The sequence below is a fragment of the Nannobrachium achirus genome (assembly GCF_963921795.1).
Source record: "Nannobrachium achirus genome assembly, chromosome: 23".
Classification (NCBI taxonomy): domain Eukaryota; kingdom Metazoa; phylum Chordata; class Actinopteri; order Myctophiformes; family Myctophidae; genus Nannobrachium; species Nannobrachium achirus.
The window spans coordinates 46778396-46797585 of NC_137830.1; the positions used below are offsets into that span (position 1 = coordinate 46778396).

At 41.0% G+C, this 19190-nt stretch overlaps 2 protein-coding genes across 2 annotated transcripts in view; one reads left to right on the top strand and one right to left on the bottom strand.

Moving 5' to 3' along the window:
* ppp6r2a (protein phosphatase 6, regulatory subunit 2a) overlaps positions 1 to 5939 on the top strand; it is a 66736-nt gene extending 60797 nt beyond the window's left edge. The window contains exon 24 of the mRNA XM_080754444.1: positions 5006 to 5939. Coding sequence (XP_080610570.1) covers positions 5006 to 5054 — 49 coding nt within the window. The 3' untranslated portion in view covers positions 5055 to 5939. The remainder of the gene's footprint in view (positions 1 to 5005) is intronic.
* A 4746-nt stretch (positions 5940 to 10685) lies between these two features.
* LOC308308549 (uncharacterized protein) lies at positions 10686 to 18514 on the bottom strand. The gene is made up of 12 exons (XM_080753966.1): positions 18479 to 18514; positions 17975 to 18060; positions 17414 to 17589; positions 15733 to 15777; positions 15166 to 15227; positions 14481 to 14590; positions 13770 to 13988; positions 13308 to 13526; positions 12790 to 12939; positions 12167 to 12373; positions 11644 to 11752; positions 10686 to 11171 (listed from the first exon to the last, which is right to left on the bottom strand). The coding sequence occupies exons 2-12, from the start codon at positions 18036 to 18038 to the stop codon at positions 11000 to 11002; spliced, it is 1533 nt and encodes a 510-aa protein (XP_080610092.1). The 5' UTR covers positions 18039 to 18060; positions 18479 to 18514; the 3' UTR covers positions 10686 to 10999.
* Positions 18515 to 19190: the final 676 nt, after the last annotated feature.

A 19190-nucleotide genomic window follows, 5' to 3' on the forward strand; every position in this document is an offset into this window, starting at 1 on the left:
TACTTGCTTCGATCCGACGATACACTTACATTATAGGTTGTTTTACAATGCAATGGACAAAAACACCTAGTGTGGTGTAGCAGAAATGTTCTACAACTTTCAACCTGCCAACTTTCAATGTGTACGATATTAGCAATAATATATCAGGCATGCAAACAAACTTGTAGCTTTTCGGCGAAAATTGCCGTTTTGAATCCAAATCGTGCAGATTCGTTAAAACATTTTTTGGACGCGTGGGGGGGGGGGGTGTTGTGTCGTCAGAGCAGCAGTGAGAAGAGGAGCGTTTATTTCTTATTCTCGGCTCCGTCCATTTTGTCAGTACAACAGTGTTGAAGGTGGAAGGGTAGTTTTATTTTTTGACAAATTAAGCGCTCCCTTTCTCTTGCATGTGACGTCAACTGCATGCAGCGCTCATCACAACACAGCCACTGTGAGCCACAGGGCACAGGCACAGAGCAGAGCCGAAGAGCTCAAAGCAAAGTTGTTGTGTTGTCGCGTAGTGCTGTAGTTGTGGGGTGACTGTGGACTTATGGTTTTTGAACGGTCGTGCGCTATTCTGTATTCATGCGGTGACGTGACATAATCGATTATAGCCAAAGCCTATAGCTATGTTTGTTGATTTGCTCGTTAGCTTAGCTACATGCTACTAACACTAAAGTGCCGTTCCTTCTGCCTACAGTACAGAATGAGAGACAAGTCACAAAAAGTCAACCAGGAGAATCCACTAAATAAATCTGCGATTTACAACACTCACTGTTTCCCTAACACTGGATCGGGACCCATTTGTGGGTCGTGGACACATTTTTATGGGTTTCCTACATTTCGTTTTTAATTATTTCAAAACATTTTCAAAAAACATTCCCTCCCAATAAAGCTAAACATTTCATGATTTAACTCACTCCCTGACAATTCTCTTTCCCAGTCTCCGCTAAAATGGCTTGTCCTCAGATTAGCCGGGAATTTTTATTATTGTATTATGATCTAGAGTGCATTCATTCATTCAGGCCATCGGCACATCTTCACATCCCACGTGTCTCTTTTTGTTTTGTTTTCGTCGGTTAATGTTTACTTACCAGCGAAGATTCTAGCTCCCCATTGGAATATAATGGCGATTTGGCGGAGCCTTCTCCCCCCCCGGGAAGCTTCGCGTGCGCGTTTCGTGCACGTCAATGTGGTCACAATCAATGATCTCGGTATGTACCGTAACTCCAAGCATTTTCGTTTCAATCGGCTCCGTCAATGTTGCTAAGCTAGTGGCTGCTGTGTACACAGTAAGTCAATGAGAAAAAAACACCCATCCCCCTCTGGGCCCTCCCCCCTCCTCCTCGCACGCAGATGGGGTGTGCCGATATGTTGGGTAAGCCGATCTGGTGATAAAAAAGGTGTGCCGATATTTTTTTTTTATCTTTTTTTTTTTTTTTTTTTCGTTTTTAATCACCTAGTGCGTATATGTGCGACCAGGCTGGGCCGTCTTGCGCAATAATGCGTATATGTGCGTTCAGGCTGAGAAAGAGTTAAATATGGGCTTTTTGGCTCATATTGCCATAAATCTCCATAGACTTCCATGTAATTTATAGTGCACAGATCATGCACGCCCATGCACAGATCGTGCACCATGTTTGTGCAGGCTGTTCACAGCTTTCAAACAAAAAAATCAGATTGGAAATCCGTTCAGGCATTCTTGAGAAAATAGCCATTATGTTTTACATGTTATGTAAGCAAAGATGGCTGCCCTGTATGAAAGATGGGGTTGTATGGGGGGTGGAACATACAAAATCGCGATTGAAATCATGTTTACTAGATTTTTTTTTTTTTTTTAAACTTTGTTTTTTTTAAAAAAAAAAATCAAAATTTTATTTTATTTAGTAAGAGTCGATTTAAGTCGTTTGGCAGGGAAGTCCATAGTGAGATAGTTGATCTGAAAGTCGTTTGGCACTGAACTAGTTAAAAACATGTAAATGATTTTTTGAGCGGTGGTTACACCGTCTCCTATACGTGGCCGTGTGTGTATGCGTGTGTGTGTGTGTGTGCGTGCGTGTGTGTCTGTATGTAGCCTGCAGGCCTGCAGTACCTTTTATGACCACACATGTTAAGGGAGGGGCGCTGTTGTTCAGGCCAGGCCAGACCAGGCACACACACACACGCACACACACACACACACACACACACAGGGGGGAAGGGGGGGGGGGTAAACCACCGCTCAGTTCACACGGGTGTGATTTTTTAAATACAAATGATCTTAGAAAACAAATAGGCCTATTTAAGAAGTAGTGAAAATAGCCCATCTACAAGCTCACAGCATGCATTTGTCTGTCTATGCCTGTATATTAAAGTCCATAAATATTAGGATATTCAAATAACTATCTGTAGACTATGTTATATTTTTATTGTAGATTTCATTTTCTACATTATATCTAGAACAATTGGTGGTAGGCAACATGTCCAATTTTGCACATGTATTGTATATGAGTAAGTCACTGTTTTACAGAGTCAGAATCACGCAAATTCACCCGACCCGAAAAAGTTCAAAAATGTTGCACTCAAATGTGCTCAAATCCCCCCCCCCCCCCCCCCCCCCCCCCTCTGGGCCCTCCCCCCTCCTCCTCGCACGCAGATGGGGTGTGCCGATATGTTGGGTAAGCCGATCTGGTGATAAAAAAGGTGTGCCGATATTTTTTTTTTATCTTTTTTTTTTTTTTTTTCGTTTTTAATCACCTAGTGCGTATATGTGCGACCAGGCTGGGCCGTCTTGCGCAATAATGCGTATATGTGCGTTCAGGCTGAGAAAGAGTTAAATATGGGCTTTTTGGCTCATATTGCCATAAATCTCCATAGACTTCCATGTAATTTATAGTGCACAGATCATGCACGCCCATGCACAGATCATGCACCATGTTTGTGCAGGCTGTTCACAGCTTTCAAACAAAAAAATCAGATTGGAAATCCGTTCAGGCATTCTTGAGAAAATAGCCATTATGTTTTACATGTTATGTAAGCAAAGATGGCTGCCCTGTATGAAAGATGGGGTTGTATGGGGGGTGGAACATACAAAATCGCGATTGAAATCATGTTTACTAGATTTAATGGGGTCAAAAAAAAAAAAAAAATCAAAAATCAAAATTTTATTTTATTTAGTAAGAGTCGATTTAAGTCGTTTGGCAGGGAAGTCCATAGTGAGATAGTTGATCTGAAAGTCGTTTGGCACTGAACTAGTTAAAAACATGTAAATGATTTTTTGAGCGGTGGTTACACCGTCTCCTATACGTGGCCGTGTGTGTATGCGTGTGTGTGTGTGTGCGTGCGTGTGTGTCTGTATGTAGCCTGCAGGCCTGCAGTACCTTTTATGACCACACATGTTAAGGGAGGGGCGCTGTTGTTCAGGCCAGGCCAGACCAGGCACACACACACACGCACACACACACACACACACACACACACACAGGGGGGAAGGGGGGGGGGGGGGTAAACCACCGCTCAGTTCACACGGGTGTGATTTTTTAAATACAAATGATCTTAGAAAACAAATAGGCCTATTTAAGAAGTAGTGAAAATAGCCCATCTACAAGCTCACAGCATGCATTTGTCTGTCTATATTAAAGTCCATAAATATTAGGATATTCAAATAACTATCTGTAGACTATGTTATATTTTTATTGTAGATTTCATTTTCTACATTATATCTAGAACAATTGGTGGTAGGCAACATGTCCAATTTTGCACATGTATTGTATATGAGTAAGTCACTGTTTTACAGAGTCAGAATCACGCAAATTCACCCGACCCGAAAAAGTTCAAAAATGTTGCACTCAAATGTGCTCAAATCCCCCCCCCCCCCCCCCCCCCCCCATCACCTTGGGGCTGTTTGCATGTCTGATATATATAGTTAACTAAAACTAAATAAGGAAAATTAGAATAGAAAAATATTTTAGTTAACAGAAATCAAAAACAAACCAAGCCTTTACAAAAGGCTGTAGCTGAAACGGTTACTGTCAACAAAGTACAGGTATAGGGATTATGTTTCTGATGAGGCCATTCAGAATGTCTGCCGGCTTTTTAGTGCATCCTTTACCAATGACGCCATTGGTACACAATACAGCTCTGTGAGATGAAGAGCATGCAATAAAAGAGCCAAGAATCCCTTTCACAGCGTACTTAATTACACCAAACCCGTGTATGTTGTCTCGATGAGATTACCTCATCCAAAGGGGCGGAATGAAAGGTAAGATTTGTAATGTGTGTATTATAATAAAATTATAAAGCGCATTTGTTTTTTGGTGATTGGCTCTTATAAAGGGGAGGGCTTTCAGGAAGAAACCGAAAATACACAGGGATCGCAAATGTGCACATTATAACCACACCCGGTGGTCTATTAGAGCAGGGGTTCCCAAACTTTTTTGTCTCAGGGCACCCCATGAATATTTTTTAAATCCGAGGCACTCCTACATTATACATTTCACTCCCAGCACCTTATATTTATAGCATATCCTCGTTGTCGGGTGGAAACGTAGTATGTCCAAAACCGTTCATTTTGTATTTATCATATATCAAATGTACAAAACTAGTGAAAACAGCCGATCTCGCGAGACGTGTGCTTGTAGATCGGCTGTTTTCACTAGTTTTATGCGAGGTTTCTGCCCGGCAGTGACGATATTTTAGTGATTATGTTGCGAGGAAAGCGTTGAGATAAAAGCCATTTTGGTTAGAACTGACTGAAAATGTATTTGTACTTCAACTTTAAAATGATACTAAATATTTCTTCAAGTGTCCAAATAAATTCCAAATATTATCAAATGATCTCGCGGCACCCATGGACTGCCGTCGCGGCACCCCAGGGTGCCCCGTCACCCACTTTGAAAACCCCTGTATTAGAGTAATGTTAACTCCATAGACACATAGGAAAAAACAGAAAAAGTACAAAGCTATGGCACCACCTCTTTAAAAATAATGTTTGTTTTAACTCCATGATGTAAAGCTCTCCTGGGTTTCTCTCCATCTGTCTCACCAGAGAGGATACACCACAGCCCCCGGAGGTGTCAGTGAACGGGCCTGTCTGAGACCGCGGGCACGATCCCCAATCTGGACGGGTGCCACAGACTGTTTGCCACTTCCAGAGTGACTCCCCGCCCCCCCCTTAAATAACCTCACTGCAACCTAATGGTGTTTTTTTTTCTTTTTTTTTACTGAATCACTCTGCCATGTTATTGGACCTGGACACTGCCAATCAACACCAATAATGAGGTGGCCGACATGTAAAAAAAGAAGAAAAAAAAAAGAAGACAAGGAAAGAAGACAAAAAGACAAACAGAACAGGAGTATAGAGGAATTCTTTTCAAAGCCTTTTTCTGATATTGCACATACTTTTCGTGCGGTTTTAATGTAGCAGCGATCTTTTAAATGACAAGAGTCCGAGGAGCATAAATGTCATTATTTTTTTAATTTCCCGAAGGATTTCTCTCCTCCTATCAAGCCCGTTGGAGCTGAGCGCTAGGGACTTTACGTCATTACCCCCTAAGAGGATAGCACAGGTTAACTTTGAATGAATTTTATGCCTCAACAATAAATACCTTTCTTGCCCCTCTCAAGCTTAATGCCTGACTGTCGTATGACAGTCGTTTGCCAAAAATAAATGATCCAGAAGCTCACAACGTGTTGCGGGTGCGATGTGCTGTGAGCTTGCAAGATCGTACATTTCCGGCACACGACGCCGTTGTATGGCCACGTATGAAACGGGCTTAAGGCAAAAGCACTTATGCAGCCATTTACTGTACATTATAGCACAAATGTAAGTGTTCTAGCCTCATCTCTGCTGGTCATCTTGTCCATGTTCTTTTTCCTTTGATCAAGGTTTTTAAACTTTTCACACTTTTCTTTTTTGGTTGCTGTTTGATGAAACATCTGTCTGTGCTTGTACATCACCAGGTTTCTGAATGTTTTTAAGTGCTTCTGGTGAGTCCATTAAGGAAAGGTGGGGGGGGGGGGGGGGGGATGGCGGGTGGGGGTGAACACCGCTCTATAGTATTACTGTCTTTTTGCTCATGTGCAATAATGTCAATTAGCCATTTATTTAAAAAATTAAATTCAACATTTATAAACAAAGAATCAATTTAGTGTTGTTGCAGAACGACAGGACTCATTCGGTTTAGTTATGGGCAAAACAAATTTGGATATAATCTCAACTTGAGGTTTTTGATTTATTTTGTCTTTGTTTTATGTTATTGCATGTATAACCGGTTCTCTGTTGACCTAGCTAGTGAGCTGAGACCTTCTGATTGTATTGACTTTAAGTTCTTATTTGCTATCCCCCTTAAATCAACCAAACATTATCTACCTATATTCAAATATTATCTACATTTAAAGTAATTTTACAAGCAATCTTGAGATTACTGTGTCTGTTCCATTTTTCTTTCCCACTGAGCACTTACTTACAGGGCAAAAGTTGCTGTTGCATCTGATAAGATGATGCTGTTCTTTTTTCTTTTCTTTATTTTCTTTTCTTTTTTTTAGGAGCGGGTTCAGACAGGATCAATGTGGGTTCTGCAACGTTCCAGACCTTTCTAGTGTACTTACTTAAAAATCACTTGACAGCTATCAAGATCTATGATCATTGTTAAAATTTGAAATTAAAGTGTCTGGTTGACAACTTCAATACCAAAGGCCTTCAGTATGTCCAAAAAGCTTCCTTCATTTCATGCCATAGAGATCATTATATTTCAGTAAATTAACTACAATTACATCTTTTAGAATCAGAATATTTATTGGCCAAGTACACTACACACTATATGACCACACAACAAGTCAGTGCTCAGTGGATACTCCTAATTCGTTTTTCTGATTCCAGTGAATCTTCATGCTTCAGTTACATTGACATTCTAGACAATCTTTTTGTGCATCCAATTTTGTGGCAACAGTTTGCAGAAGGCTGTTTATTGTTTCAGAATAATTTGATTATTATTACTACTTGATTCTGCAGGGAAATGGAAGGAAATCATGGGGTGGCGTTTCACTAGTTGGAACATTGCAACAATAATTTTCGTTCTTTCAGTCAAGCATTTTTTGAGGCTGGACACTTAGGCGATTAGGCCTGGCTCGAATAATTCCTAAGGTTACGGTAAGGGCTATGTTCAGGCCAGTCAAGTTGTTCCTCACTCATTTCCAACAAATCATTTCTGTATTTGCGACCACAGTTCGCATTCAGTATGAAAACCTGTTGATCGGGTGTGTACGTCATGCCTCATGTCACGCTCCATATACTGTATATGGCCAAGATCCCTGATGTCATCAATATGACCATATATGGACATATTGTGTCAGTCTAATGATAACCAGTGTGGTGGTCGCGACGCGAGTCACACTTGCAAATTAATTCTGTCCTTGTCCCTTTTATGCCCATACACGAAGATCCCTGATTTCATCAATATTAAGCCCATATCTTGGAATGTCCATATATGGATATATTGTGTCAGGTTTCAGCACAACCTCGCTTTTCACTTGTAGGTAGTATGGTGGGAGGTTGTCATTTTGAAATGGGAAAATGACCTGGCTTCCGCAAAGTCACAATTCTAATCTAGAATGTCATGGCTCAAGCAAAACGTTTTTAGAACAAAGGGTAATAATTTGAAACCACTAACGGCGTTAACTTTTGATCATATACTGTATTAGTGTATGTTCAGTTGTTCACATACATGGAATTGGCTCTGTGCAAATGTTTACAGTGAGAAAAGGTTTCAAATACAAGAGTAAAAATAGTGGCAGTGAGAAAAGGTTTCAAATACAAGAGTAATTTGTATAAAAGTAAAAATCAAACCCATGTTTGAAGTATGAGCGGTGGTGGATGTGAGCAGTTCAAGTTACGTTTCCTAACTAATCAATGTGTGTGAGTGTGTCTGCCCAACAGTGCCCCTTGGTCACCCAGGCCTGCCACTGGTCACCAGACCCCCTGTTGAAGACCCATGCCTTAATGGAGCAATTAGAATTAAGCATTCAACAAAGCCAGTGTAATAAATATAGATAATGTACTTGTTGGGTGCATGAGCAAGATCTTAAAGTGAGGAAGGCACTTGCATGGAGAGCCCTGAACCGCATGACCAGTGTAACCGTGGAACTCCAACCTCACCAGACAAATCAAACCTGGCTCCTTCTACTGTATACAACTGTAGTCTGTTCTCCTATGGCAGTGAATGCTGGAACCTGAAACCAATCCCGCACATGCGAAGAAGCTGTTTGTGGCCCTTGGTTGTTTTGGTTTGGATAGTCCAGAACCACTTTATAACCAGGGTGTGAAGAGTCAGACATGAACTTGCCTCCTGGTTGTGGAAGCATGCAGTGTTGCTAAGTAACTCTTACATTTACTGAAGTACTTAAAGTAAACATACCTCAACATTGTACTTGAGTATTTCCAATTGTCAATACTTTTACTTCTACCCCACTACATCTCAGAGGCAAATATTGTACTTTTTATTCCAATATAACGAAAAAACAACGCATGGATGCACCTGGGACGTATCCTCAGTGATGTAGCCCAAACTCATCAGGGTTTCGGGTCTCGCAACATCATACCCCTCACTCGGGTGACCCAGCCGGGGTTGATCAAGTCCCGACTTAGGTCCCAGTGGCTACCCACGATCGGTCCCATTAGGGAAAGACCGGGTCACTCACTCCAGAACTACTCTGCCGAGACTGGGAGAGGAAATCTGGTGCTTGGAAGGACTAGGCTGTGTGGATTGACTCCTGTCCGTGCCCCTCCTACATCTCACCAGGTCCACTCCTGCGCTCACCAGGTCCAGGACCTCAGGACTCCAGCACCAGACATTTCACTCAGGAGTGGTGGATTCTTGAGTCGCAATGGTACTGCAGGCTCCACCCAGGCAACGGTGGTGCTTCAGGCTCCACTTGCGGCTTGAATGGCCCTCCAAAAGGCCTAAGTGTGGCGCCAACCCATACTGCTCCCGGGTGCCATCTACATTCCGGCTGTCACCCTTCTCCAGTGGTCACCACTCACCAGACTATTCTTGGTTGTCACGTAGTCTATTCCTATGAGTCACTATAATAACTAACGAAAAAACATTGCATGAATGCACCTGGACGTATCCTCATTCCTCAGTGATGTATACAATTATTTGAAAACTTAAGTTACTAGTTACTTTGTAGATTAGAATTATTACAAAACATTAACTTCAGGCCCATATACTTGTCACAATGTGTCGTTATGCGACATAGCTCTGCTATTTTCAAAAGATTTGTATATGTTTTGAACTTGTGAAACGGGACATTCTGCACAAAGACTACTTTAACTTTTGTTACTTTAAAGAATATTTTGATGCCAGTACTTTTACTCAAGTACATTTTGAATACCGGAATATTAAGAGTATTTCTACATTGCAGTATTGATACTTAAAGAAATGCAGTGCATTGATGGAGGTTGCCCGGAAACCAATCTGGGAAGTTGTGAACCCATCGTCGAATGAAAAACGGCACCCTCTCTTTTGTTTCCGAATCTGTCTTGAGAGATTACCCTGAACCAGGAGGTGAGAACAGACAGGCAATGTTCAGTCCTATAGGCAGTGGATCTCAACCCGTTTGCGGGGGACCTTTGTAATACATGAAAAAAAAAAAATAATTGAAGACCATTAATGCATCAAAGGTTAACAAACTATACTTGGGGAAAAAAATATATTACATTTTCACAATATTTAAAGTATCTGTGGGAATTGAGTCAAACAAAAATAAACTCTACATCAGCCTCAACTCCTACAAATCCAAGTGCTTGTCAGGATGGTCCCCAGTTAAATTATGATTCTAATTAAAGGTAGTGAACCACTGTCCTATAGGCACAACTTTTGATGTGGTTCATTGTAGTCGTCCTAGGAGGGTGGGTGTATGAAAAAAATACATGAAGTAAGAGGCTCTTACATTAGTTCATCTCATGTTTCATGATACTGTATATTAAAGGAGCACTTGCCCATTTACAACACTGTCTCATTGGTGGGCTAAGGACAGTTCAGAAACCTGCCTACAAATTACATTGAGGTGATAGATATCTCTCTCTTTCTCTCTCTCGATAGATCTATATATATCTATCACTTCAATGTAACCATATCTCCTATTCACTGTGTGGCCAAGTCAGGAGCCCATTTCTGTATTGTGAGGCAGCGAAGTACACCCTCAGGACATGATGCCAGTATATGACACAGGGTTTTCTGTATTGTGAGGCAGCGAAGTACACCCTCAGGACATGATGCCAGTATATGACACAGGGTTTAACCAATCAAAGATGCTGATTGCCAAGCAGGGAGGTGCCATTTTAGTATATGGACTACCTACAGTTTCAGGGCAGACAGACCTTTGAACAGAGACATTGAGGAACCCTTTATGCAACATTGAGGTTGACCTTTGAACAGAGACATTGAGGAACCCTTTATGCAACATTGAGGTTGCATACTCATACTCATGTCACTTTGCTACATTTTATTACATTTGTTTAAATAAATAGTATTGCATTGTGCAGTATTACTATTTATTGTAGACATCTGAAATGCAGGCTAGCAGTGAGTAAATCTGTCAATATGCCGAGTAACCATTAGAAGGAAGTGTTGTTCCATCTTGTTGGAAACTGGCTCAATGTTTTCAAAGGAACTGAGTAGAGTAATTTCCCCAAAGGATTTCAAATTGAGTCCCAACAAGCATAATATGGTAAAATAATGTTTAATACCAAACATTAAGACAAACATTAAAACATGGAAATAAAAGCAAAGATTTTTTTTTTACCTAAACCCCAATAAAACAAGACAATTTAAAACAGTATTGGAATACCACTGCGAAGTTCATCCCTAGTTGTGGTAGACCTACAGGTTTCACTACGTGCCACGGGAGGTGCATTCTGAAACATACAGTATGTACATTTGTTACTGGAATTGAGTTGGTGGGCTGAAGCTCTGGCAGTGGCTGCCGTCCAGACTCCCAAGTATCATCCCAGGCATCCAAGATGAACATGGCTGAAAGGCTAAGTGCGGAGGTGAAGGAGGCTTGCGTCTCCCAGGCCAGACATCTCCGGTGTAGCCAGCTGGTCTTCAGTCTTGCGATGTGAAGACTTCGGTCTCTTCTTCTTCAAGGATTTAAATATGGGAGAGCTCAGGAACTCCATGTCGCTCCCTCTGTCGCCACGCCGCATTTTGCTAATCAAAAAGAGACATCTCAACTTAGCACCTCATATTTCCTGGGAAGCACTCACTTCCAGTGAAAAGCACTAAATAATTCATTAATACGTGTGTGATAAATATACACACTACAGCTACACCGGTTTCTAGCTTAGGTCCTCACCTTAGGTATACTTTATTGGGGACCCTATTTTAGATATACTTTGAGCCCCAAAGAGGAAAATCATAATGTCACCAGCTCTCAACATGCAGTTGGAAATACAGTCAAAGCAAATGAGAACATAAGGATAAAAGAGTGGACAAAGGGATTCCTAAAACACCTGAAAGTCCTCCTCAAAGACATATGCAGAGCATGACCCTTGTACTGCAGAAGGGTAAGCTACCCTACTGTACTGCATGCAGTAGGGTAAGCTGCTGTGACAATCTCGATAGTCAGGGCGATACCAATAACGGAACGTTCCTTTTTGATGACTACCTGTAATCAACTTACCAATTTATTGCTGGATCCTTATAATCAACGATGGCACTGCATGTCCTCCGAGGCCTCAAGGGTCCCTTATCCGAGGCCATGTTATCCTCTCTCCCCAAGGGCACCCTCCCTGTTGCAGAAAACAAATGAAATTCACATAAACAAGTTTAGCCAGCGCTGTGGGTTACAATTACAAAACCTGGTCGTAGCTCCGGACATCAAAAAGTCCTGGCTGTAGCATTTCTACAACATACAGCGCAACTTTTCGCATGTGGACTTTGAGGTGGTTTGTCATGGGTCTTTCTTTGGGAGACTTTGCTTAGGAGGCAACAGCTATTTATTTTAATACAGCAAGGTGGTGATATACTGTTAAAATACGTTAAGTTTTGACTGAGTTAAAGCATTTATACTGTGGTGAAGTATTGGGGTTGAGTACTTTGTCCACCACTGTAAAACCACAAAAATAACCAAGACCTTTCTTATTACTAATTGTCAAACCACATATGGGGGGGGTGATCGACATGTAGCATACAGTATACCACACCTTTATTCCCCATAGTAGTCTTCTCCTTCATGGTGCGTCCCTTCTTGAGAGCGCTTTCTCCAGTGACTACAACTATTTGGGTATCAGATGCAGTCATCTCTGTGTCTGGAAGCACAATGTTCTCTGCTGCCATGGCCATGCTACTTGGATGGTCAAGAGCATGAGCAGAGGAGAGTGATGGCGACTTATCACCAGTGCTGCAGGATTCTGAGAGAGAAATAAAAAAAGGCCAATGAACACTTAAGTTAAACCATCCATCGGCCATTTGAAAATACCCGGTCTACAAGCGCACCATAAAGAAAAAGTATACTGTATATATTTGGAATAGTTTTAACACCACAATCTGGTATGGGGGTCCCTGGCACAATATATTTGCCATGGACAAATACATACTACTTGTATGTGAGTACTTTAACTTTGACCACCACTGTCTGTAAAACCACAAAAAATAACCAAGACTTTTCTTATTACTGATTGTCTAACCACATACATAATAATCTTGTTTATTATTGTGATGTTGTATCTGCTTATTGTAAGTCGCTTTGGATTAAAAGCGTCTGCTAAATGCCTAAACTGTAATAGGGAATGTGTTGAACAATACAGTACAAAACAGTATACCACACCTGGACATGCACTTTGTTCGGCGACTACAATTATTTCAGTATTCACAGATTGAGTAATCTCCATATCTGTGTCCAGAAGCATGTTCTCTTGTTCAGCAAGAGAACATCTGAGATGGCCAAGAGATGGCGACTCACCAGCGTTGTCAGATTCTGCGAGAAATAAGCAAGCAGGTATGAAAACAAGCCCCAAAAAAAAAAGGGCCACGAATACTTTAAACCATCCATTAGCCATTTGAAAATATCCGGTCTACAAACTCACCATAAAAATAAAGTACACACACACAGAAGAGTTTTTTTTAACACCACAATCTGGTACGGGGGTCCCTGGCACAATATATTTTAGATGGGGTGGTCCATGTATGGACAAATACATACTACTTGTGGTTGAGTACTTTGACCACCACTGTAAAACCTAAAAAAAAAAATAACCAAGACTTTTCTTATTACTGATGGTCTAACCACATACATAATAGGGAATAAATTGATCAATACAGCATGTAGAAAACAGTATACCACACCTGGACATGCTTCGGGCTGAACTGCAACAACAGGCACTGCTTTTTCCCCCACTTGAGTCTTCTGGATAATGTAGCGTCTCTTTTTCTTGACAGCACTTGGTTCAGATGCAGTCAGCTCCATCTCTGTGTCCAGAAGTACAGTGTTCTCTTGTTCAGCAGCTGCCTTGGCCATCCTACTTGGATGGTCAAGAGATGGCGACTCACCAGTGTTGTCAGATTCTGCAAGAAATGAGCAAGTAGGTATGAAAACAAGCCCAAAAAAGGCCACGAATACTTTAAACCATCCATTAGCCATTTGAAAATATCCGGTCTACAAGCTCACCATAAAAATAACACACACAGGTCCCTGGCACACCCCATTTTAGATGGGGTGGTCCATGAACAAATACATACTACTTGTAACCACATAGATAATAGGGAATGTGTTGATCAATACAGCATGTATGAAACAGTATACCACACCTGGACATGCTTCAGGCTGAACTGCAACATGAACAGGCACTGCTTTTTCCCCCACTTGAGTCTTCTGGATAATGTAGCGTCTCTTTTTCTTGACAGCACTTTGTTCAGACGCAGTCAGCTCCATCTCTGTGTCCAGAAGTACAGTGTTCTCTTGTTCAGCAGCAGCCATGGCCATGCTACTTGGATGGTCAAGAGATGGCGACTCATCAGTGTTAGATTCTGCGAGAGAAATAAGCAAGTAGGTATGAAAACAAGCCCAAAAAAGGCCACGAATACTTTAAACCAGCCGGTCTACAAGCTACGGGGGGGACACACACACACACACACATTTTAATTTGGGGGTTCTTGACTTGAACCCCAATGTTTGAGGACGACTGGTTTAAAATTATGAAACTAGCCCCAAATAAGCAACTACACTTCAGAAACAAGCCCCCAAAACCCACCAATATATACAAGCAACTACAAAAAAAAAAACAGTATTAGATGTACAGTGGCGCAAATAAAGAATGTAAAGTTCTTTTTTGCTAATGTTTTCATTGTCAACGACACTTTCAAATGTACAAAATCCTCTCAACATGCATTTTATATTCACCAAGATAAAATTACACAGGGAATGTGCCATGAGTGTAGTTTAATAAAATACAATACATACATATTATATTCCATTGTTTACTGTAAAATGAAATGTACATAAAAATATCAGTACTATACCAATAGAGTTGGTGGGGCCGCCATGGCATTCAACAGACCTTGAGGTGCTGTGTTGAGAGTCATTCTTTGGGAGACTTGGCTTGGGAGCTGACTGACCTGTTCGTTTACCTCTGAGTGGGGGGGAGAGAAGGGGGGGGGGGGGTCAAATGCACACAGGATTTATAGCAGTGGTTCTCAAAAATAGCAGATACACAAGCTCACAGCACATCTATTTGTGCTGCCAAGTGCTCAAATATACATGTTGGGGGTCCTTGTCACAAAAAAGGTTTGAGAACTACTGATTTAGAAGGCATTTGTAGAATCGCCTCAGGTCTTAATGGTTAAGTGAATGCTGATAAGAACATGTCATGGGTTGCGTTCGAAAATATAGGCAAATTCAGGGGAACACTGGAGCACACGCTGACAACTCAAAATGAAGTGTTGGGTTATCCAAGCATCTGACCAAGGCAAAGGAACTACTTCACACTGTAATCAACACACATCTACTAAAAACATGGGATGAATTCAAATTAATATGGATTATTAAAAAAGGGCAACATTAGTTAATGAGCATTTATTCTGGCCATAAATGAACCGATATCAGAGCGCCTATGACATCAAACCCTGGCCTGAATGCTCTGAAATCAGAGCAGATACGCAAGACAAGAGCATATTATGTACCCCATAGCTTTCTAAATGTTCTCACCTCTGCATCTGAATATTGTCTGTGTTAAAAGGTTGCCTGTACTCTTCAGATGCTGGAGGGTCCTGAAAATCAAACACAACCACATTATAGTAATACTATTGGGCATATGAAGTCTTCTCCCCAAATTACATTTACAGGACAGTGTAGAGCTTTTCCAGGTGATTGCAAAATGAAAAAGCAAAAATTGCCAATCTACAAGTCAAGCTCACAACACGATGGGGTAGATCTGCAATTACATTTATTTTAAAATATTTTACAACTGGGGAAACCAGGTTGCAAAAGGGGATAAACTGCCACAATTATATTTTTCTCCTTGCTATCCCTCTGCCCCTGGAAAATGACAAAATAAGGGAGCTTGCACGAAAACAAGTTCACGTCACTGATTGACTCGTACACCTGTAATGTAACAACTGATTCTGATACATTGTTGGTGTCTGATCGCCATATTTTAACTTTAATTGAAAGTGAATGCCCCCACTTAGTCACCGATCAAACGTTTTGACTTTTGGTTAAGTGTGTGTGCGTATGTTTTATAAATAAAATAACATGTCTGAGAAATGTCCTTACATCATCAGGAGAGTACAGGCTTTGGAGATCTTTAAGGATGATCATCTGTGGAAAGAACAAAACAGCATGAAAGATCTCTCCTTTTGTTCAACTCTGTGTGCCCATCACAAGAAATAGTCATGGGAGGCTACAATTAGTGTAGCCATGCAGTAGTTCTCAAACTTATTCGTGCCAAGGACGCCCAAATTGATATATTTGGGCCGTGGACCCCAATCCTAAAATGTTCAAATTCAATAATCAAGATTATGCTCAAACTGGCAGCATGGCACAAAGCTACACACTGAGCTTGTATATCTGCCATTTTTGAACAGCCACATTTTGATGGGGCCCCCTGGAATTCCTCCAAGGACCCCTTGGGGGTACCCAGATCCCACTTTGAGAACCACTGAACTAGAGTGTCAAGGAAGGTAGGTGATATGTAGGTAAGCAGACTAATAAGCCGACAACTAGGGTTTGTAGAGGTGAATATTAGTTAACAGTGCTCACATACCAGTTCGCCTTTGCACCTTTTATTTTCACCTGTCAGTCAAAATAATAGAACAAGACCCATGGCTGTGATGTATCACATTTCATGTATTCCAAATATATTTTACTAAAGACACGTTTTCTGCCAGAACTTCAAATGGATATGAAACTAGAGGACAACATCCGACTCCAAGTCACAGGAAGTCGCAGTGCGGCATCATTTTATGCTGCGAAGATCAGTCTGCTACCCGGGCGGGCACAGGAGCGACCTATGGCTTTGTATGGAATATATTAAATGTATAAAATATCACAGCCATTCTAAGGCTAAGCTACATGCTGATCTCCCATGCACAAATTATAATAAATCAAACACGGCCATCAGCGGTGGCACACATGTATACTCACTGATGTCCAACTGAATGCAATAATAAATCAACAATCCAATCTACAAGCTCACAATGCAGCTTGTGTTTTGTAGTGGTGTAAAGTAACCAAGTAGCCTACAAGTACTGCAAGTACAATTGAAGACAAACATATTGAAGAGAAGAAAGTAAACCGTTTCTGAAACATTTTAACACCACAAATCTTGTGTGGAGGTCCCTGGCAACACATTTTCAGATGGGGTCTGCAACTGGACAAATATATTAATCTGGGGTCCTTGATATGAAAATGTTTGGGAACCACTGGTTTAACAAATATCACAAAGCAAGCCACACACACACAGAGCCCTGAACGCCATCTACTGACATTTTAATGCAAAGACAACAGAAAACAAAATGATGTTTTCTAGGAACTTTCAGGACATGAACAGGAAGCAGTGGGCGGGGCCAGGGATAAGGTGAATAGTTTGTTCATTATTTATGATGCAGCAATGGTCTTTTTAGGTATTAAAAAGGCTTCAAGTCATTAGAAAGTCACTTCACGTCATCAGGGGACCCTCATGTGGGTCCCCAGATGTGGGGTCCCAACACCACAGGTTGAGAACATACAGCACTATATGACTGACAGTGGTGTAAAGTAACTAAGTACATTTACTTCACTACATCTCAGATTAAAATATTGTACTTTTACTCAACTAAATGTATTTGAACACTTTAGTTACTTTTAATCATCATTCAAAACACTTCAGCCATATTGATACATTTACTTGAGTAAAACATGTGAAGAATACTTTTTCCACCACTGATGACTGATTATTTGTGAAAAAAACACTAACCAACTTCCTTTCCTTGTGCCTGCTGGTGGCCAGAGTAAACTGCAGTGCCTGGTTCTCTTTCTGAAGGAGCATGTTGATCATCTGCAGCTTTTTATTTTTCTTCTTTAAGACATTCACTTCCAGGGCCAGAGCTTTGTTGTTGGTCTTCAGTGTAGCCTTGAAGAAGCTGGAGTTGTCTGGTGTAGCAGGCACAGAAAAACAAGAGCAGCAGATGAATTATTGCACTCTCTCTGGACACATTTTTCAGTGGTGTAAAGTAACTAAGTACATTTACTTAATTACTGTACTTTAAGTCCAGTTTAGATATTTGTACTTTAGTATTTCCAATTTCCAAAAGTTCCACTCCTCTAGATCTCGGGTTCAAATATTGTAGTCCTGCCTTTACTTCACATTTATTTGAAAACTTCAGTTACTTTGTAGATTTTGGTTATCATTACAATAACACTTCAGCCATAGCCTACATACATTTTGTCCATTGGAAAATAGCCGTTCCAGCTCACAATGCAAAGCAAACATGCGAGTAGCCTTTTTATTTTCATACTTGACCAATGACGCACTTACTTAATGCTTTCTTCTTGACTTGAGCGGCGACCACAACACAGGCTTTCACAGTCTTGGAAGGCATTGTCGCCGGTTATGAAAAAAAGCTAGAAGGACAAAATAACGTAAAAAAAAAAAACACATCGGAAAAACAGTTTAGTAAACAAACGAACAACAATGTAAGCTAAAATTACCAAGCTAGTGGCCAAGGCCTCTGCCCCAAAAGTCTGTTTAGCAAACAACAACGTTAACCGTTAACTCCAGACAGTGAGGTTCCACACCTGCTGCGATATAGTCTGAAACATGACGGTCGTTGCAGATTAACAACGACCGTCATGTTTCAGGGCAACGTTTTTGGGTCACACAAGTTCAACGTTTCAAAACAAACAGAGTACTTCTACGTTTGGTATTGATATTTTTACATAGGTAAAAAACACTGGATATGACACAACTTTTGCACTTGGGTCAAAACATTTCAAAACAACTAGAATTTACCAGTAACGTTACAGTTTGCAAACTACTCACCTGACCTGAACTCACCTCCACTCTGCTAGTCTTCACTCTAGAGTCTGCATCTGCAATGCTCTGCTCAGCTGCTGCTGGGGTTTAAATAATCACCTTCCTAGAGCAGTGGGCGTATCCCAGAGCCCCTAGCCAATCACAACTGTGGAGCCTGGCTCATTGCATACAGGGTAGGCAGAGGGTAGGGTGATCTCCCAAGGAGGAGTTAAAGGAGTAGTTCACCCCCCAAAATGAACTTTTTTCTATTGATTACTCATGCCATGGGGACTTGACTTCAGTAATGTCATGTTTGTGTATTTTTTTGCATTCCTAAGACAAAAGTTAGATTTTAGTCAATTTACCCCCATTGATTCCGGATGGGGACCCAAATGCATTTGGGTCCCCATCCAGAATGAATGGGTGAAAATTTACTAAAATCTAACTTTTGTCTTAAAAAAAGTCATCACTTAAAAGGGAGGACTGACAAAGATACTGAGATATCCATATATTGGCATAAAAGGGACACAGACAGATGGGTACAACTACGCTAGTCTGACAAAGTCCCCTAAAACACTATGGCTCAGTGTACAGAGAATAGATCACTGTCCAAACAGGCGCATTTCTCTATTTAAACAGTAGTAGGATACAATAATAAAAACACATAGGCCCACATAATAACAACCACAAGAACAATAACAAGGACACTGACATAATTTACAACCTTATACAAATGTTT